This window comes from Oncorhynchus nerka, linkage group LG21 (assembly GCF_034236695.1).
Source record: "Oncorhynchus nerka isolate Pitt River linkage group LG21, Oner_Uvic_2.0, whole genome shotgun sequence".
Lineage (NCBI taxonomy): Eukaryota > Metazoa > Chordata > Actinopteri > Salmoniformes > Salmonidae > Oncorhynchus > Oncorhynchus nerka.
The window spans coordinates 35,785,724-35,807,320 of record NC_088416.1 but is presented as its reverse complement, the minus strand read 5'-3'; the positions used below and the strand labels follow the sequence as shown (position 1 = coordinate 35,807,320).

The following is a 21,597-nucleotide window of genomic DNA, read 5'->3' as shown; positions in this document are numbered from 1 at the left end:
ACCGAATAAAAAATATTCCTAAACATGCATCCTGTTTGCCACGAAGTGCTAACACTCAGTATTTGGATCATATGTGTGCAATGCTCGATATTGTGTGTGATATTAACAGAGAGGTCTATTTTCTCTCAAAATGAAGCTTCTAACTGTGACTAATGGCTGTAATACGACCCAGGTTATCACTCAACCAACTACAGTGCATACAGATAGTGTTGGATCTGTTACATTGACTTGTATTGGTCATCTCTTCACTAATACTGCAGAGCTTTGCTCCATAGCAATATCAGTTCCCATTGGCTGTAGTGACCATAACATTGACCACATTAATATGAGCACTGTATTCCGGATAGTAGCTCATATGCCGCTTAAGGTCTTTATAGGTATAAGCCATTTACATGCACCTCTGATATCCCTCTAATGAGTATCCCTGTATCCATGAATAAAAATAATATTCCTCATCTAAGTTCATATGGGTTAAATGGAATTGTGACTGAAATATGGACACTGACTGTAGGCCTACAACCTCTCACGAGTAGCATAATATAATATTAACTCTTGCAGAATTATGCATTTCTTGCAGTGAAATTATACGACAAATTATAATTTTGTCTTGGGAACAGGAGTGGAGAAATATGATTTCTTTCTTTCAGGATCTCTTGAGAAAATGCAAATGCCCATGTAATGTGTTATCTTTCACACTGTTATGCAAGCACACAGTATTTCAACCACATAAAATATGCACCCAAGACAAACTGAAATCTTATTAGGAACATGTTTTGTCATTTTCTCAGCTTTTCATTTCCTTAAAACTGGTCAAACATTTTGCACAGAACCAACATTTCTGTTGTTTTGGAGTTATTGCGTTTTGTCCCCGGTCCCTAAACAAAACAGACAACTTTACTGGTATTAAGTACATTACTAATGCATTCATTCTATCGATGTAAGACATTATTCTGGTAAGCACTACTTTATAGAATTTTCTGGGGCAGCAAGTTATGACAGAAGAGAAGCTGCATGTATAGTTGATAAACAAATGACCTACCAAATGTCAGAAATTATAATATGGCCAGTGGCGATTTTAGCATGTAAATCTTGGTGTTGCAAAACCCCAAAAAAGTGGTATGTATGCCAGCAAAGCCACAACACTAAACAATACATGAATTGCACTATACGACTGCTACACCTTGCTATCAGTGGAGCCTTATCCGGCAGTGAAACAGTTCATTCAGCCTCATTTACTGCCTTTAAAAAAACATAGCTGATATGGCTTTTATCTATAATTTCTCTTCATTATTTCTCTTCATATGACAAGGATTAAAAATGATTTGCCAGTAGATTAATGACTTGATTCATGATGATGACTGCTTTATAAGATTTTGAATGTATGATGTGACATGATCAGTCCAATAAAAGCTAATGTAGATATAACGTGATTTGATGTAATTTTATCTGTGGCCAATGACCTTGAGCCTTCTTGGATGGACACTTCTAATGTACTGTAACTCTATGGCAGCACTCATGGAGCTAGAATTTTAGAGCTCTGCCCTTAGCCTTGGCAATGACGTCGTGTCCCCATGACTGACAGAACACTGCGCCAAATCACGGCGCAACACTCCGTATTTTATGCTGGCTTGCCCCACCACAACAGAAAGCACTGAGCTAAGCTGAAACACCTGCATTTTGGAGCTTCCTTATTAAAAGAAAAAAGAGAGAGACCTTGTTTGTATTCGGCTTTATTAACTCAATGATATATATATATTTTTTATTGTTTGCAAACTGACATGTATTAATGCCAAAATAACATACAAAACAGGCAAGCCTTTTTATTTACATATATTTTGCAACAAATGTGGGGCTTTAAACTGCCTTGAATGACAGGTCGCCACTGAATATGGCCTACCAAATGTCGGAAATTATAAGCAGAAATTTACAGTAACTTAATTATAGTAGGCTAAATTATTAGGGTGGGTCAAATTGCACAAGTAGCCTACTTTTTGAAGTGATTTGTTTAACAATCAGATGAAAACATAATGCATCACACACCCATGATATGCAAACCTGAACCTGCCCAAACCGCAAAAACAACAATAAATGGGATAAAATGTTAACATGCCACAGTATCCCGTTTTAGATCAGCATATCCCAGGTATCTAGCCAGGGTTTCTTATAACCGGGAAACAAGCTTTTTCAGGTTATTGTTAACGGTATATGATGTTTAAAAACAAAATACTTGAGTATCCCGAATAATAATGGGATATTGGTGTGAATGTAAACGTGGTCCCTGTGACAATAATAAGGAAAGCCAAAGTGCCAAAGGTTGGGCCCAAAGTAATTTATAAGAGATCATACAAAGAAATGTATCAGCAATCTTTTGTTGAAATATGTATGTTGGTCTGATGTGTATGAGGAAGTGAATCCAAATGCAGTATTTGTAAAGTTATTAATGTATGCCAATTGTTGACAAGCATGCACCTGTTAAGAAACTAACTGTGAGAACTGTTAGAGCCCCCTGGGTTGATGATTCATTGAAAAATGATATGGTTAAAAGAAATTGTGCAAAAGAGGTGGCAAACAAGTCAGGCTGCTCAACTGATTGGTTGACACTGTAAATTGAAAAGGTTTGTGACTAAACTTAACAAAAAGAAGAAGAAATTATAATACCTAACCATGATAAATGACATAAAACACAATGGAAAAAGACCTTGGAGTACCTTAAATGATATCATGGGCAGAAAACCCCATTCATCTCCATCGTTCATTGAAGTTGATAGGTAATTTATAACAAAACCTTTCGATATTGCCAATCATTTCAATGACTACTTCATTAGTAAAATGGTCAAACCTAGAAGTGAAATGACAACACTGAACAGTGAACCAATCATATTTATGTATAAAAGATCTAATAATAAAAGAGAAGGATTGCTGTTTTGAATTTGGTCGTTAGTGTGGGAGAGGTGGAAAAATGGTTGTTTTCCATCAATAATGGTCAGCCACCAGGTACAGACAACCTTGATGGGAAAATATTGAAAACTGTAGTAGACTGTATTGCCATGCCTATTTGCTATGTATTTAACCAAAGCCTAAAGGACTGTGTGTGTCCACAGGTGTGGAAGGAAGCTAAAGTAATAGTAAAGCACCCTTTGCTGGCTCTAACAGCTGCCCAATCAGTTTGCTGCCTGTCCTTAATAGCCTGGAGAGAAATGTGTTTGACCAAATACAATGCTATTCTTCAGAGAACAAATTAACTACTGACATTTAGCATGCATATAGAGAAGACACTCAACTTGCACTGACTCAGATGACTGGTGATTGGTTAAAAGAAATGGAAAATAAGATGATAGCTGGAGCAGTATTGTTAGATTTCAGTGCAGCCTTTGATGTTATTGATCATAAATTGTTATTGAAAAAACTCTTGCTATGGCTTTACATCACCTGCCATCACATGGTTGGAGAGTTATTTATCCAATAGAACCCAGAGAGTATTCTTCTATGGAAGCTTCTCTAACATCAGATGTGTACAGTGCAGTGTCCCTCAGGGAAGTTGCCTTGGGCCGTTACTATTCTCTATTTTTACAAATGATTTGCCACTGGTCTTATACAAAGCTAGAATGACTATGTATGCGGATGATTCCACATTACATGTCAGCACCCAAAGCCATTAACACTTAAATTCTAAATAAGGAGTTACAGTCAGTATCAGAATGGGTGATTAATAATAAACTGGTCTTAAAAACATCTAAAACTAAAAACATTGTATTTGGTTGAAAACATTCTGTAAGACCTAAACCTCAACTGGAGTTGTGCATAAAGGGTGTGACCGTTGAGGAAGTTGAGGAAGCTAGATCCTAGTTATAACATTGGATGGTCAATTATCATGGTCAAGTCAAACAACAAAGTTGTTGTGAAGGTGGGGAGGGGTATATCTGTTATAAAAAGATGTTCTACGTTTTTGACACAAAGATCAACTGCACTAGTTGTTCAGGCTCTGGTCTTGTCCCATCTTGATTACTGTCTGGTAAAATGGTCAAATGCAACAAAGAAAGACCTAGCAAAGCTGCAGCTGGGTCAAAACAGAGCAGCACTCCTTGGCCTAAACGACACATACAGAACTAACATCAACAACATGCATGCCAGTCTTCCCTGGTTGAAGGCTGATGATAGTTTAACTGCTTCTCTTCTAGTTTTTATGAAAAATATTACTGTGATAAAAATTCCTGATTGTCTGTATAATCAAATTACATACAGCTCAGACACCTAAAAATACCCCACAAGACATTCCACCAGGGGTCTCTTCTCAGTCCCAAGTCCAAAACAAATGAACGGCAACACACAGTATTATACAGAGCCGTGATCACATTGAACTCCCTTCCATCTCTTATTACTAAAGTAAAAAGCTGAACTGTAAAACAAAATCTAATGGCACAATAGGGACTGTGAAATGACACACACACACAAACACATGCACACATAAACACAATCTAACACACACACAATCTACACACACATTATGTTTTAATTGTATTGTTTGTATTTCATTGTATTTTAAATTTGTGTGACTGTTCTTGTCTGTCAGTTTATCAGTGTTTTGTTACTTGTCGTGTTTTATGTTTTTGTGTGGACCCCAGGAAGAATAGCTGCTGCTTCTGCAAGAGCTAATGGGATCCAAATAAATGAATAAAAACAAACTGTTTCAAGTGAGAATTATGAAGGTCTGATGCTGAAAAAGAAAGGAAATGATTGCCGACTTCACCCATATTATATTTTTGTAAATAGTAGTGTGTACTTCCAGTAGTTAGCTACACCGCTACATCTCAAAAAAGTAATTCAATACTGAAAACACTACCTAGAATCAAATTGAGTACAACTACCTACAAGCTACTGCAAAATGAAGTTCACTACCCTGTCACACTTTATTTGGATAGTCTGGACAGTCATACTGACAACAAACTATCTGTTGATAAGAAACTGCTTGCTAAGGTTAGGATTAAGGTTAGGTTTAGAATAAGAGTTAGGGTAAGGGTTAGGGCTTGGGCTATTAAGTTTAGGTTTAGGATAAGGATTCAGTTTGGGGTTAGGGCTAGGCTTAGTGGATAGTTAAAATGTTACGGATAGTCTGAAGAACATCTGCAGATGGACTATAAAAGTGTTACCCACTACCCACTACATTAAAAAATGAAAACAAAGGATGTGAGTGAAAGATAAATGGTTTATTTTTGGTTGTATAGATTGAAGACATAAACAACAATAACTGCAGAGGTCTCTCAATACCATCACGAAACCATGAATCATTTGGAGTTCACACGTTTAGGCTCTGATTCATAGTAAACATGTAGACTATGATTCACTGTGAATTCAGTCGAAGTCACCCCCTCCCCATACCCCTACCTGTATCATAAGGCACAGAACTCACAATGTCCCACCCCATACCTCTGTCGAAACTGTCTGACCAATAGAAACACAGTGAGGTGAGGGATGGATTTGGAAACCCGGTAAAGAACAAGTAGGGAGGAGGATTGTGTAATAGTGACCTGTAATGGAGGAACGTGAATTTGTGGAGATTATTGTAAGGAATGAGGAATGTCGGGAAAGAGATGAATTAGAGTTGCACAACATTCACATATTACCTTCCCACAAAGTTATACACTACACACTAAACTACTACATTATTTGAATAATCTGTGTAGTAATAGGGCAAAAAACAGGACCGAGTTTGGGAAACCCTGGACACTACCCTAATCAAAATATGCCTTACACTTTTAACTTTTAACACACGGTGGCAGTCCTTGCCGGTACCAACCCCGTTGGCGTCGGTTTCCACTAGATAGCACAGTCACAAAGTCGAAATTGGCTATATCGTAAAAATAATTGAAAACATGCTTTTTGGTCATAATTTGAGGTTAGGTTTGGGTATACGGTTAGCAGTATGGTTATGGTAAAGGTCTAAAATCACATTTTAAGAAGATACATTGCAGAAATAGGCGGAGTTTCTGACTTTGTGGCTACGGTAGTTCTTTATACCTCAGTGTTGGTAACTAGTGACGACCGTGATGTCATCCGTAAAACAGCTGGAGGTGGGGCACCACTGTGTGACGGATGTACAATGTATCCAATGAAAAACGAAAACATGGGTTCAAAATCAAGCAGTGACCCAATCATTATTGAGTAAATGTAAAGCTCTCCTTAGTGTCAACCCCCTGTCTTCTCGCTTCCCCTGAACAACACGGCCCTTTTTAAGTTCAGTGGGGGAAGAGAAAGGGGGACTCTGAAATACGAAGACAAAAAGACACTAAACAGACCTGAAAGGGCCCTGTCTTCTACACGGGAAGACTACTGTCAAATCAAAGGTTGATTATATGTTAACATTTCGTATTTGCATCATTCATTATTGGCTATCTATAACTAAAGCGGGTAGCTTGGTTTGTTAGCTAACTAACATCGGATAGCTAGCTTGAACTAACTAGCTAGCTAACCCATTTAGCCAGCTAGCTACAACACGGAAGGGAAAGTAAAGCCAAATGACATTTTTCCCCCTCAATTTGACATAACAAAATATAAGCTGCCTAGTTGTTTGTTTAACGTGATCGGTACTTGTTTTTTTGTCTCATCGAAGAAGCAACACGAAACGAAGGTCTTGACTGCCTGAACCACGACAAAAAAAATAAGTAAAATGGCGGAGCCGGACAAATTAAACATCGACTCCATAATACAGCGTCTTCTGGAAGGTGAGGATTTGCACTTAACTAGGAATCAAGCCACTTAATTTGATTAATTACAAATCATTTGCTTGATGTATTTTCAGCGTCGGAACTCTTAACGATGTCTGGTGCATGTTAGCGTAGTTAGCAGGCTTAACGTCAAGGTAGCTGTTCTCTTTGAAAACGATGTGTCCGGGTTAGAGCGCGAGAACGTTACCTAGGTCTACGAACTAGTAGGGCAAATGAGAGATGGCTGGCTTGCTGCTTCAATCGTTATCACTCGGCCTGAATTGCCAATTGTGTTGTATTGTTAGTATTAATGGAAAATCATTGTTAAGATGACACACGGCTATTTTACGATGATGCTGTGTTAGCTAACTCTAGCTAGCTACTGTAACGTTAAATATGTTCCGTGTTCTGTCTAGTGTATGCTGTTATAAAAATGAATGCAAAGCTAGCCAGTAATGTCGGTTAGCAGGTTTTGTCTACCATTCATTTCTGTTTCCTGCATCCAATCTTTCCATAATATCGTTTTTTTGTTTGCCAGTATTTAGCTAGCTATGTCTAACACACACCGGTTACACTGTAGCCTAGGCAGACGATAGTACATGGGTGCTAGATCTGTACTATCGTCTAGGTTGGATGTGCATTCACGGTAATACACTAGTGTCCCCCATAAAACATCCCCCATTCAAGGGAAATATGCTTACTTTATTTTTGAAACACAATTTCCCACAATTGTTTATATTTTTGGAAAATCTAATGTGTTGCACACCATGTTCAACTAAGAATGTGGAATATCCAAAAATGTCCAAAAAGACATAGTTTCATAAAGTATGCATATTTTCAGTATTTTTTTTAATGCCCATTAAAGCTAGCTAAGGAGGAAAATGATGCATTTGCAGCCTGAATGGAGGATGCTGAATGTAGGAGCAGGCCCATTGCAATTCATGCCTGGATGAGGGAGAAGCATACTTAAGCATGTTTTTCAGAGCTGCGGATGCAATTATCATGTGCTGAAAGCGTGCTTGCTGAAGTAATAACTTGCTTTTGTATGTAGGTTGTAGGTAGGTTTAGCCATATCATTAGTGGTTGGTTACACAGAGTGAAGGGCACAATTGGGTCACACTACTGTTATACTCCAAATTCCATGGACAGGAAACACCAGTGCCCTGGTTTTAGACTCTTATCTGTCTAAAGAAGGCCAATGGGCTTTACTACATTATAAAGTAAAGGGAATATCCAGATTTGGGTTTGTTTGTCATTGGCCAAGTAGCTTATAGCAGGGCTGAAAGTTGTGCATACTGTAAACACTAGCGGTGGAAACATTATAGCACATTACATTCTCTGCGAGAATTACATTTTTAATGTAATGAAGTGTCGCCCCTCTCCTTGCCCCAACCTGGGCTTGAACCAAGGACCCTCTGAACACCGCCAACTGTCAACCAAGAAGCATCATTACCTATAGCTCCACAACAGCAATGTCCCTGTAAGTGCTAGGGAAACAACTACTTCAAGCTCTGAGCCAGCACTAGTTAGCGGTGCTGGCTAGTAGTAATTGAACACTACTAGCCCGCACCGCTAACTAGCTAGGTATTTCACATCGGCTACAGAAGCATGAATAGTAGAAATATGGGCCGTCTTGGGGAATGTGAGGGACAGTGTTGTTTGCAAGTAGCAGGCCTAATGTCTTGCTTTCTCTTGGGTTTTTACTCTGATCACGTCTTTTGTTGTGGGCAGCTTATGGAGGTATTGATGGATTAAAACAATTCTGCTAACCGTGTTTCTGATTGACCACCACAGGACTGTTGAATAATACGTAGGTGTTAGTGTTTGGTGCATGGGGAGAAGCTGTCTATACCACACAGGTTTGCCTACCCTCAGTCCTGGCCACTCCTTAGATTTATGATGGCTTCTATCGTAACAGATATGAGCCTTGGGGACTGTGTGTGTGTGTACATGGGGCAGAAGCAAACTTATGATCTGTATGATAAATGTTGCGTAATGGGAGACTTGAGGCTGTCAGACCAACATAAGCCCCTCCAGCTACTAAATCTGCAGGGGCCTCCTGCTGTAATGAGCACAGTGGCTGACCTAGACATGAGCTTCTGCTGACCTGGGAACAGTTCTGAAAACAGGAAGTGGGGCATTCTGCTGCTCTAGGAAGTTGTCTAGTTAGATTTAAAAATGTCTCTCTCCAAGTCTGGTCTAACTGGTTTAAAAGTCACGTCAGGTGTTCAAACCCCTGGATTTGCTGTTTTGTTCTTCCCATTTTGAAATCTATTGATCTAGATGTATACAGATTATTACTGTATCAATTTATAGGCTATCACTTATTTCTGTTTTGACAATTATTGACTCTAATGGTACTGCAGTTAACCTAGACATTTTCACATGTCTGTTTTCTCAGTGTTATCGCTCCTCTACATCATGGTAATAGCAGTGCATAATGTTGTAGGGCTCCACCACAATAATCTAGACATTTCATCGGATGTATAAGTGTGAAGCATCCGATTGACACTTCTACTCACTACCTAATATGGTGATGAGAGAAAGCCCAGTGGCCGGCAGTGAGACCAGGTGGAACGAGATGGATTTTTGCAGACATCGTGATAATTTTCTCCTTGATGAAACATTTGACCTCAACAAAGTTTTCTGTTCTCAAAGCTAGAATCCATTATGAAGAGTGGACTAAGTTTTGGAGATTTTACCCTTTGTCAAAGTAAAACAATTAGAATGTTGTTTAGAAGGAGTGCAAAGGCAAATTTAGTTATTGCACACACACTTCAGAGTAGGTGTTCCTTAACGGAAATATGCAAATACATGTTAGAACGCGCCAATAGGACCTCTCTAGCTCTTGCTTGGCTCTGCCCACTCATTGCTTGTTCTGCCCACTATGACTAATTTGTTCCCGTTGGAAACGCCAGGCTGTGGTCTATCTTGGGTTAGTAAAAAAAAAAATCTTTGGCTCCACCATGTTGTCTGTCTCCAACTGTTTGAACAACATACTAGCCTGTCCACTTGGTTGTTTCCCACAATTAAATCAGGTAGGGGACTGTGGATCGGTCTCTGTTAGAGGTCGACCGATTATGATTTTTCAACGCCGATACCGATTATTGGAGGACCATTAATCGTCCGATTTAAAATAAATAATAATACATAAATACATCAAATAACATCAAGGCGGTGGCCCGTTCCTGTAGGTTCATGCTCTACAACATCCGCAGAGTACGACCCTGCCTCACACAGGAAGCGGTGCAGGTCCTAATCCAGGCACTTGTCATCTCCCGTCTGGATTACTGCAACTCGCTGTTGGCTGGGCTCCCTGCCTGTGCCATTAAACCCCTACAACTCATCCAGAACGCCGCAGCCCGTCTGGTGTTCAACCTTCCCAAGTTCTCTCACGTCACCCCGCTCCTCCGCTCTCTCCACTGGCTTCCAGTTGAAGCTCGCATCCGCTACAAGACCATGGTGCTTGCCTACGGAGCTGTGAGGGGAACGGCACCTCAGTACCTCCAGGCTCTGATCAGGCCCTACACCCAAACAAGGGCACTGCGTTCATCCACCTCTGGCCTGCTCGCCTCCCTACCACTGAGGAAGTACAGTTCCCGCTCAGCCCAGTCAAAACTGTTCGCTGCTCTGGCCCCCCAATGGTGGAACAAACTCCCTCACGACGCCAGGACAGCGGAGTCAATCACCACCTTCCGGAGACACCTGAAACCCCACCTCTTTAAGGAATACCTAGGATAGGATAAAGTAATCCTTCTCACCCCCCTTAAAAGACCTAGATGCACTATTGTAAAGTGGCTGTTCCACTGGATGTCATAAGGTGAAAGCACCAATTTGTAAGTCGCTCTGGATAAGAGCGTCTGCTAAATGACTTAAATGTTAAATGTGTATAAATAAAAAAGTATTTGTAATAATGACAATTACAACAATACTGAGTTAACACTTATTTTAACTTGATATAAAACATAAATAAAATCAATTTAGCCTCAAATAAATAATTTAACATGTTCAATTTGGTTTAAATAATGCAAAAACAAAGTGTTGGAGAAAGTAATATGTGCCATGTAAAAAAGCTAACGTTTCAGTTCCTTGCTCAGAACATGAGAACATATGAAAGTTGGTGGTTCCTTTTAACATGAGACTTCAATATACCAAGGTAAGAGGTTTTAGGTTGTAGTTAACATAGTATTTATAGGACTATTTCTCTCTATACCATTTGTATTTCATATACCTTTGACTATTGAATGTTCTTATAGGCACTATAGTATTGCCAGTGTAACAGTAAAGCTTCCGTCCCCCTCCTCGCCCCTACCTGGGCTCGAACCAGGAACACATCGACAACAGCCACACTCGAAGCATCGTTACCCATCGCTCCACAAAAGCCGCGGCCCTTGCAGTGCAAGGGGAATAACTACTCCAAATCTAAAAGCGAGAGACGTTTGAAACAGTATTAGCGCACACCCAGCTAACTAGCTAGCCATTTCACATTAGTTACACCAGCCATTAGGCTAATAGGCTTGAAGTCATAAACAGCGCTGTGCTTGCGAAGACCTCCTGGCAAAACGCACAAAAGTGCTGTTTGAATGAATGATTACGGGCCTGCTGCTGCTCAGTCAGACTGCTCTATGAAATCAGACTTAATTATAACATAATAACACACAGAAATACGAGCCTTTGGTCATTAATATGATCGAATCCGGAAACTATAATTTTGAAAACAAAACGTTTACTATTTCAGTCAAATACGGAACCGTTCGGTATTTTATCTAACGGGTGGCATCCCTAAGTCTAAATATTCTTGTTACATTGCACAACCTTCAATGAATGTCATAATTACGTAAAACTCTGGCAAATTAGTTCGCAATGAGCCAAGCAGCCCAAACTGTTGCATATACCCTGACTCTGCGTGCAATGAACGCAAGAGAAATGACACAATTTCACCTGGTTAATATTGCCTGCTAAACTGGATTAGTAGTTATAACTAGTGATTATGATTGATTGTTTTTCCTAAGGTAAATTTAATGCTAGCTAGCAATTTACCTTGGCTTCTACTGCATTTGCGTAACAGGCATGCTACTCGTGGAGTGCAATGGTTAGTGTTGGACTAGTTAACTGTGCGGTTGCAAGATTGAAACCCCTGAGCTGACAAGGTGAAAATCTGTCGTTCTGCCCCTGAACAAGGCAGTTAACCCACAGTTCCCGATTGTTATGGAAACTTGAAATCGGCTCTAATTAATCGGCCATTCCGATTAATCGGTCGACCCCTAGTCTCTGTTCGTGCGTAAGTAAAATAAAAAAATAAAACACCATCTCAGACAGCACTGGCCCGAGTTTGATGAAACGTGGGTGAACGATGACAATGACTGGGCAGGAGCTATAGTAATTAACTGAAATTTGTGAGTCACACCAGAGAGGAAGAGGTGAAGCGAGAGGAATAGCTGGGCCCAAAATCTGTCTTCTTCAGCAGATGGTGTTTTTACATTTTTCGCTCGTCAACTGAGGTGTTTTTGTATGGAGGTCAATGCTTTATCTTGGCCAGGTCGCAGTTGTAAATGAGAACGTGTTCTCAACTAGCTTACCTGGTTAAATAAAGGTGAATATATATATATATATACACACACACACACCAAAAAATGGGTGTTGAATTAGGTTATCAAAAAATGGAATGGCTTATTTGCTACTTAATTGATCAAATAGAAGTTTCATAATGTTTTAGTTGTTCGTTTTTATGCTCATTGCACATTTATAAACAGGCTAGACAGCTAGTAGACTAGACAGGGTCTACTCTGTGCTACATTTTGGGAGTTGAGACATAAAACAGGTATTGTTGGAAAGGTTCACTTTTCTATTACAGTAAAATGTCTCAAATGTGTTTCAGTGTCCATAACAGAATGATTCTGTTGTACCAAACCTCAAATGCAAATAGCCAGTTGAAATGGCTTGTTGTCATAGAGAAAGAAGTAATCTATCAACTTTGTTTTTGTGAGGGGGAGGGGCTTTGTGTGTGTGAATGGGAAGGTGCACACAGCACTGGAGTAAAAAGACAAGCAGACATAAACATAAAAATGGGAGAACTTTTTTCTTAAGATGCATGTGTTTGGAATTTCTCGCTAAAATGCACATTCAAATTAATGAGATGTATCGCTCAGCCCTAGTCCCCTTTTGACTTTGACTGTGGCTCTTGATGGGTGGAAGTGTTGTGGAAACTGTGTTCTACTCTGTCCATGATAAGGTTGTCTGACAAGTTCAGTAAAATAATTAAAAACAGTTGTACTGGCAATATATAGCGGACCTTTTTTTCTCTTGCGGTGTGGCAACTCATTACAAGGCAGAGTGTTTGCCTCTGTTGTGAGAGTTGTCATAATTAGCCTAACACGTCATGTATGGCATTTTCTAAATGAGTTTTGAAGTCTTGGCCAGTCCATAAACCATCACCTGTGTCTTTTTGTCCATCCAATCCTGCTGTATTTCTATGATGTAGAGACAGGCCAAGGGAACTGCCTTCTGGTTGCTTAATCACTTGTTTGTCAGAGAATGGTGACTGACTACCATCAACCTTTAGCTGCACCATGTACACCGTAACACATGGGCCAGCCTGGTGACAATGTTTGCAAACCAGTTAAATGTGACAGTGTGACTAGTTTCAATGGGATTAACCATCAGCCTCCTGACCTGTACATCTGAGCGGTCAGTCCAGGCCGCTACTACCACCTCCTGTCACCATCTGAGGATGTCCATATCAGCCATGGACATATCAGGAGGGAATCTGAAGCCAGCCAACTGTTGATTCCCAACGGCTTTCCTATTGTGCTTGTCCAACTTTTAAAATTTTCTATCCCGTGACCAGCAAAGCGGAAAGCCCTTTGTCTGACCCCCTCCCCATCCCCCACGCCCCTTCTCTAAGCTCACTGTTGCCATTGGCCATGTGGCTAACTTTAGAGTAAGCTCTGTCATGGCTTAGCCGACCCTAATCCAGGTTTAAAGTGACAAGCAGCACTACCCTATTTATACCCACATTTCACTCTTTAGGGCCAAGGCCTGTGTTGCTGCCCTAACATGACACTGCTCATTTAGATATATTGCTGAGGTCCTACCTGGAAGTCCTCGTCCGTTTCCATCCTCCGTTTTCAGAACAAATATGTGTGCCCCTCTCCCACTGCCTGTGATTTTATTAGGGCAGAATATATTTTTGTGAAAGCACTACACTGAACAAAAATATAAATGCAACATGTAACAATTTCTAAGATTTTACTGAGTTACAGTTCAAATAAGGAAATCAATCAATTGAAATAAATTCATTGGGTCCTAATCTATGGATTTCACATGACTAGGAATACACAAGCATCTGTTGGTCACAAATACCTTACAAAAAAGGTAGGGGCATGGAACAGAAAACCAGTCAGTATCTTGTGTGACACATCTCCTTCGCATAGAGTTGGGAGGCAGGTAGCTTAGTGGTTAGAGCGTTGGGCCAGTAACTGAAAGGTTGCTGGTTTGAATCCCCAAGCCGAATGTTGTCCCACTCTTCAATGTCTGTGAAGTTACTGGATATTAGTGGGAACTGGAACACTCTGTCACACACGTCGATCTAGAGCATCCCAAACATGCTTGCTGGGTGAGTATGCAGGTCGTGGAAGAACTGGGACATTTTCAGCTTCCAGGAATTGTGTACAGATCGTTGCGTCATGGGCCGTCCATTATCATGCTGGAACATGAGGTGATGTCGGTGGATGAATGACACGACAATGAGCCTTACGATCTTGTCATGGTTTCTCTGGATTCAAATTGCCATCGATAAAATGCAATTGTTTGTTGTTCGTACCAAATACCAGCCCATACCATAACGTTGACATCAGCAAAATGCTCGCCTACACAACGTGGTAAGCAGTTGTCAGTACGTCCAACTGGCCTCTCAATTTTTCTAAAACAACGTTGGAGGCGGCTTATGGTGGAGAAATTAACATGACATTCTCTGGCAACAGCTCTGGTGGACATTCCTGCAGTCAGTATACCAATTGCATGCTCCCTCAACGTGAGACATCTGTGGCATTGTGTTGTGTGATAACTGCATGTCCTCGTCTAGTTTGGTATTTGGCAAGGTCAGCAACGTTCAGTTTGAGCTGTCAGAGTTTTGACAAGTGTTCAATTAACCCCGGTGTGTGTTTTTGTAAAGAACACTGTCTGCACCCAGCTTGTAAAGCAGAATGTCACTGAAGGGTTTCAGGCTATTTTATTGTTCTGCTCTCTTAAGTGTGTCTAACCCATTTATCTTCAGCAATTACAATACCAGGTGCATGATAGAGCACAACAAGTGTCTATGGTTGAATATTAGAAGGTTTTCTGTTGATGCTTGTTTGTCATTGCCTAGTTCTCCTGTGATGGTTTATAGAGCGCTGGCATTAGACCTGCACCCAGGGAAGACAGCAGAACGTGCAGGAAAGGGGGTGGAATTGATTCTGTGACACAAACAACCCTGATGCGCATTCTTGCACAAGTCCCCCGTACATCATGAGTCACTGGAATACACTTACTACATGCTCCGTTATATCCTTGCCTGGAGCTTGTCATGCAAACAGGATTTCAGAATATTACAGTCCTACTGTTGTATTTGTTTGACTATAGATGTGCTGTTGTAGTGATCCCTTGCAGCTATAGTGAAGGTTCTAGTTTGGAAGGAGTATTGAGATTGAAGTAGGAGCCTCACCCAGCTGATCATATTAAACCTGTACTTGACCTGCAGCGCCACAAAAGCCTCAAGCTGCCCTGCAAATCATGCCAACATACTTAAGATTATTCCCTGCTCCAGGGCTACAATGGTACGATAACTACATTAAACATTTTACCAATTTGTGGCTCCAGTAGAGCTGATCACCTGTCTGTTGATCATTGAACACTTATCATATCAGTTGCACTGTGGATTTGCACCTCTGCTTGATGAACATGTAGCACTTACACAGCCACAGGGTGGGTTTTCGTTTTCCTGGTAGAATATGTATGAATGTCATAACTAGCTACTGTACTCAACAAACATGTAAGATTCTTGAGATCCAGAGCAGAGTTAGGGGACAGCCTGCCTCAGGAAGATGCTCAGCGCAGCACTGTGCATGTGTCCCTTGTGACCTGACCACATCTCAGACCATCCTGCTACTGCCAGCCTGCTACTACTAGCCTGCTTAGCTCTGCCGTGTGGTCAGAGGCAGCCTAACAACATTTGCTGTCAGTTCACAGGCTCTATGCTACCAGACTGCATGCGGTGTACTTGTAACCAGAGAGCTCTGAAGTTGGCCATCAATGATATGTTTATTTCATTGTGATTTAGGCCTACTTTGATTTGAAGGGCAGTGTATTTGATCCTTGTTTGAGTCGTACAGTGTGAGATTCGCTGCGTGTGCCTCTTCCCGTTGCAGCCTCTCTGTCCTGGTTACATCAGCAGACAGGCAGGTGGTGTGTTCATACGTGCTTCTGGGTCTGGGTGCACACTGCACACATTTGTTCAGACACATAGCCAGGCCTGTACCTTCTGCTGGTGCTCAGTTCAACACTGCCATCATCATCCCCTAGCCTTGAGTGCTCAGAAACAAAGACTCCAACACCCTTTTCAGTTAGGTTTCACGCTCTGTAACCTTGAGATTCTCACATCAAATAGTTCATCCTCCTGGCTTGTGCTGTGTGAGCAGATTCACCTTGACTCTGCAGTATGCTCAGGGTTGTGCTGTCAGCGGGGCCCGTGATATTGATTGGTTTCTCTGCTCTGGTGTGCTGTGTGTTAGATCTGTGGCTGTGCTATTTGTGTATGTGTTGTTTCCATGGTCTTGGCCTAGCATGTTTGTTCCAATAAGCGCAACGTCAGTCCTCACTCTGTTTGCTCTGTCTTTCTCTCCCCTCCAGTTAAGGGCTCTCGGCCAGGCAAGAACGTTCAGCTGACAGAGAACGAGATCCGTGGCCTTTGCCTCAAGTCTCGCGAAATCTTCCTCAGCCAGCCAATCCTGCTCGAGCTTGAGGCACCACTCAAGATCTGCGGTGAGTCATATTGGATAAGTTATCATGGCTAAAATTGGTTTCATAGTAATTAATGTCAGTGTAGCAAAGCAGCTGCGCCTCTCTGACAACTGATAGTGAAAGCTCCAAGGTTTCATAACACGACTGCTTGTCTGATTTACTGTAGAATTCTAATCTCTAATTGCCTTTGCTATCTCAGTCCAACGGCCTGTATACACACACAGATCTAATGTAGTCAGGGAGGGTGTGGTAGTGACTGACTGGCCACCTCTGTGCTGCCCCCTGCAGGTGACGTCCACGGTCAGTACTACGACCTGCTGCGGCTGTTTGAGTACGGAGGTTTCCCCCCGGAGAGCAACTACCTGTTCCTAGGGGACTATGTGGACCGAGGGAAGCAGTCCCTGGAGACCATCTGCTTGCTTCTGGCCTACAAGGTCAAATACCCAGAGAACTTCTTCTTGCTGCGCGGCAACCACGAGTGTGCCTCCATTAACCGTATCTACGGCTTTTATGACGAATGTAAGTGCCGAGACGAGAAGCTGGAACACATGCTTAACAACAGGAGACCGGAACACACACAGAGTATTAACCATTTAGTAATGCCCCTTGCTCCTCTTTAGGTAAGAGACGGTATAACATCAAGCTGTGGAAGACGTTCACAGACTGCTTCAACTGTTTACCCGTGGCTGCCATTGTAGATGAGAAGATCTTCTGCTGCCATGGAGGTGGGTGGTGTATGCTTGCATGATCTGTGTGTGTGGGTCTTTCCCCTGTGGGCCTTATCAATAAGCACTTGGTGGCCCCATGATCGTTTGGATTAACCACTCCCCTTAAGTGTTTGTGGTGGAAGATGACTCAAGTGTATACACTATACCTTTGATAAGAGGTGGTAGTTATCAAGGTGTGATTTCAGATCTTATTGTTCTTGGTGGTAGAAGACAGTATCATGGCAGTCATCATTCATTTGTATGGTGATATAATGTTTCTGTGTGCTATGTTCTGTCCAGGCCTCTCTCCAGACCTCCAGTCCATGGAGCAGGTGCGCAGAGTGATGCGACCCACAGATGTGCCTGACCAGGGCCTGCTGTGTGACCTGCTGTGGGCCGACCCAGACAAAGATGTCCTGGGCTGGGGCGAGAACGACCGCGGGGTCTCTTTCACATTCGGGGCAGACGTGGTGGCCAAATTTCTGCACAAACACGACATGGACCTTATATGCAGGGCACATCAGGTAATGGCTTAGCTCAGTGGTTTAGAGTTTTTGATGGGGGTTAGGGGCTGGGAAGAGAGTATTTAGCGGGACACTGTCAGACCAATGGTGGGTTTGGAAGAATAGAGGGATCTTGTTATTGATCAGGGAAATCAGATGATCAAAGATCACTACATAAAATATTGAAGCACTTTTTTTAAAGCTGGAATCTTTAATTGGTGACACTGACACGTCTGTTTGGGATATTACAACAACAAAGAAGTTGTAAACAACAAACCCTATTTTTCCTCTCTGACATCATTGCACGCGGGATAGAACAGAAGAATATGTACTGGAATTTTTTTGGTCCATGCTGCCGAAGACGACGGCTCCGTTTCACAACACAAACAACAACAAAGGTGCTGGGGTGAACAGTGGCTCTGTTTCCCCCGATGCGGATCCCATCTTTAAAGCGTGTCATTTTGTGTTTTTACTGGCAATGGAGGTTGTGTTCATTTAAGATGGTAACTCCTCTGTTTGAAATGTACTGATGGCCCTGCAGTTGTTGGTTATCCACTCCTGGTATTTTTCCTGTTTATTTTTCATTGCGTTCTTACCTCTTTCATTCCTGTCCTCAGGTGGTAGAAGACGGTTACGAGTTCTTTGCAAAGAGACAGCTTGTTACTCTGTTCTCTGCCCCTAACTACTGTGGAGAGTTTGATAATGCCGGTGCCATGATGAGTGTGGATGAGACCCTCATGTGTTCCTTTCAGGTGTGTATTCTTCTGCTTTTCTCTCTGCCCCTTTTCTCTCTCCTTCAGTCTGGCGGTTCCTGTCCATCAGTCTAGATTTTTAAGCTCTGCCAGTCCCTTGTCTTACCTGTTACGTGCTGCAGTGTTCAGTCTGTAGGAGTATATGTATATTTATAGCTGTCTAAAGAAAGCCTCTCTATTCCTCAGATTCTCAAGCCAGCGGATAAGAAGCTCTACTCTTATGGTGGAGGTGGAGGAATGGGATCTGGACGCCCCGTCACCCCGCCACGGAATTCCGCCAAAGGCGGGAAGGCCAAGAAATAACACCCACTGGACCCCCCCTCCTTGAACCAAGCACCTCCCCCCCACACTATTTTGCCCTACTTTTCCCCTCATCATCAAACAGCAACAAAGCAGACAGTACCTAGGGTTCGGTCCTCTTTTTCTCTGATACTGTTTTTAACTGTTTGAGTGTACGTATGTCCGTGTGTCTGAAAGAGAGGTTTATTGTATTCTGTTCGTATGTCCTTCCTTTCCCCTGCTCTGTTCTCCTGTCACTTTGTAGATGAAACTGGTCCTTCCTTTCAGTGATGTAAATGCACACTTGGGGGGGAGGAGGGGAAAGGAGCCTTTACTGTTTGTTAGGGCCCTGCACTGTTTTGATGCTCAACACAAGCTTTTGTACATCCTGTTTGAGAGGTGTGTGTGTGTGGGTCAATGGGGTCAATCTGCATGGTCAAATGGTAACAACGGCACACACTGGGAGCACAGGTGGATATGTGCAGATGGACCCTTTTAGTTTATGGATTCACAAAGATCAAGAAGCGGACACGTTAATTTTTTTTCTCTCCCAAAAACCAATGATTTGAAAACGCAATCATGGATGTGAAATAGTTTTGCTTTTCTTTTGTAGATGCATAAAAAAAAAAGTTTGAATCCTTGAGTTTTAGTTTATTTGGAAGCCGATGTTTAATAAAGAACATTTATTTAAAATATCCCATCACACTGTTCACTATGTTCACCTCACCATTGCTTTGTGATTTGTTTATATATTAAATTCCTCTAACCCACATGTCGAACTCATTCCACAAAGGGTTGCGTTTCCATGGGTTTTTGCTCCACCCTTGTACTTGGTGGATGAATTAAGGTCACTAAATAGTAATGAATTTCAGGGATCCCGAGTGGCGCAGCGGTCTAAGGCACTGCATCTCAATGCTAGAAGAGTCACTACAGTCCCTGGTTTGATTCCAGGCTGTATCACAACCAGCCATGAGTGGGAGTCCCATAGGGCGGCGCACAATTGGCCCAGTGTCGTCCGGGTTAGTGTTTGGCCGGGGTAGGACGTCATTGTAAAGAATTTGTTCTTAACTGACTTGCCTAGTTACATTCGGCCCTTCATGCAATGAGTTTGACACCTCTGCTCTACCCCCTTTGTCATTCCAACTTGCTCTTCTCTTGTCGGAACGGTATCGAAAGCTTTGTTTGTTCAGGGTGGGATGTTGGCATGAGTTTCTGGCTCCAAGAATTACCCATTTCCTGTACAGCATTTTGGGGGCTTTTGCTTAGCCATTTTCTATCATCCCCTTAAAATGTGTTCTCCTTGCCCCTATCCTTTAAACACGGTCAATATTCATCTCTCTGGTTCACCCCCCCATCTTCCATATTCTGTCTCCCATTTTGCTCAGTAGTTTCCCTCTGGGTTCTGAGTAGTCAAAGAATGTCATACCTCAATTCTCACCCCACTTTGCATCTGTCCCCCCCACCCCTTACTCAGCTCATGTTTTTCTCTTCTCTTTTATATTTAAAGATGTGTAACAATTTGCCAGACAACATTAATGCTCATTTCCTGTGCTGGGTTCTTTCTCACATTTTAGTCGCTAGCTCATATCTGCTTCTAGTGCTCTCTCCTCTCCACTAGGTGGTGCATTTCATACAACACTCACCATTGCGTCATCTCACTGAAGACGGGATCAGGAGTACTGTACATTCAATGGTGCATAGGCGGCAGTATGTTTTTTAAAGAGCACATGGCTCAAGGTTTTTTGGCTTTGTAGATTATAAAGAAAAATGATCATATTGTGAGACCAAGGAGTGTTGGTTTTAATGACGTGTTATGATCTATTGACCAGAGGAAGTGTTATTTGCTGTTAGATAAGGATATTGAATGCTTGATATACAATATGTTACATGGAAAGGTAATACGCTTGTTTTTAAAAGAGCTGTAATATTAGAGAGAACATTTTGGGTTGGAAAACGTTTTTGCTGATAAAATAACAGGGCAGGAGTTTCAAGTTGTCGGAATTGTCAATGGCTTGTTTTCTGACAAGGCTTTAAGACAATGATTCAGAGCTGTAATGTAGACCATCTGCAATTTTGTGAAAAAATGCATTTTGGAAACAAGCTTTGCTTACATGCTTTAGGCAGTAGGGTAGAACAATGCCTGAACTTGAAGATAAATTGTTTTGGGGATCATTGCAGGTCTTACTTAGTATTGCTGTCCAGAATGATACTTCACAACTTCCAATTTCACCCGACCCTACTCTGTTCATAGCAGGGTAAACATTCTGCTTGTAATGTTGGTCAGATCATTAATTTGCTAAACGCATTATTAAGACATCACCAACAATCTACTGTAACTATCGATATCAATCTTATTTCTTTTGAACTTTTATTTCAAGGAATAGGGCAATATAGATATTGTGATAATGTAAAACGTTTTTATTTTTATTTTAACCAATCAGGGACGTTTTGTCTTAATGCACTGTCTCTGGGGGCAATACAAGGCCACGTTCAGTTGTCGAACGTTGCAGATAGAAATGCCATGAATAGAGCTGATGTGTTCGTATTCGTGTCAGAGGTGTTTGTTCTACATAGCCTATTTCTATCCGAACGTATCACAACGTTAAGTCCTGCTGAACGCGCCCCAGGCTAGAAAAGCTCAAATATAAATGAATCA

The 21,597-nt window shown here is 41.7% G+C and overlaps 1 protein-coding gene across 2 annotated transcripts; it reads left to right on the top strand.

Moving 5' to 3' along the window:
* The first annotated feature begins 6,243 nt into the window (after positions 1 to 6,243).
* Positions 6,244 to 19,636, top strand: LOC115110748 (serine/threonine-protein phosphatase alpha-2 isoform-like). Of its 2 annotated transcripts, none has more exons than XM_029636631.2 (8): positions 6,244 to 6,341; positions 6,608 to 6,719; positions 16,590 to 16,721; positions 16,989 to 17,219; positions 17,321 to 17,425; positions 17,708 to 17,931; positions 18,528 to 18,662; positions 18,849 to 19,636. In XM_029636631.2, the coding sequence occupies exons 2-8, from the start codon at positions 6,665 to 6,667 to the stop codon at positions 18,963 to 18,965; spliced, it is 999 nt and encodes a 332-aa protein (XP_029492491.1). In that variant the 5' UTR covers positions 6,244 to 6,341; positions 6,608 to 6,664; the 3' UTR covers positions 18,966 to 19,636. The 2 variants fall into 2 exon arrangements, with proteins under 2 accessions (XP_029492491.1, XP_029492492.1); XM_029636632.2 differs by having other exon boundaries at positions 6,251 to 6,341; positions 6,611 to 6,719.
* The last annotated feature ends 1,961 nt before the right edge of the window (positions 19,637 to 21,597 follow it).

Excerpts from the sequence above, each read along its gene's own strand:
- LOC115110748 (XM_029636631.2), top strand. The coding sequence starts at position 6,665 with ATGGCGGAGCCGGACAAATTAAACATCGACTCCATAATACAGCGTCTT. Across the intron at positions 6,720-16,589 it reads AATACAGCGTCTTCTGGAAG|TTAAGGGCTCTCGGCCAGGC; the intron begins GTGAGGATTTGC and ends TCTCCCCTCCAG. Across the intron at positions 16,722-16,988 it reads GGCACCACTCAAGATCTGCG|GTGACGTCCACGGTCAGTAC; the intron begins GTGAGTCATATT and ends TGCCCCCTGCAG.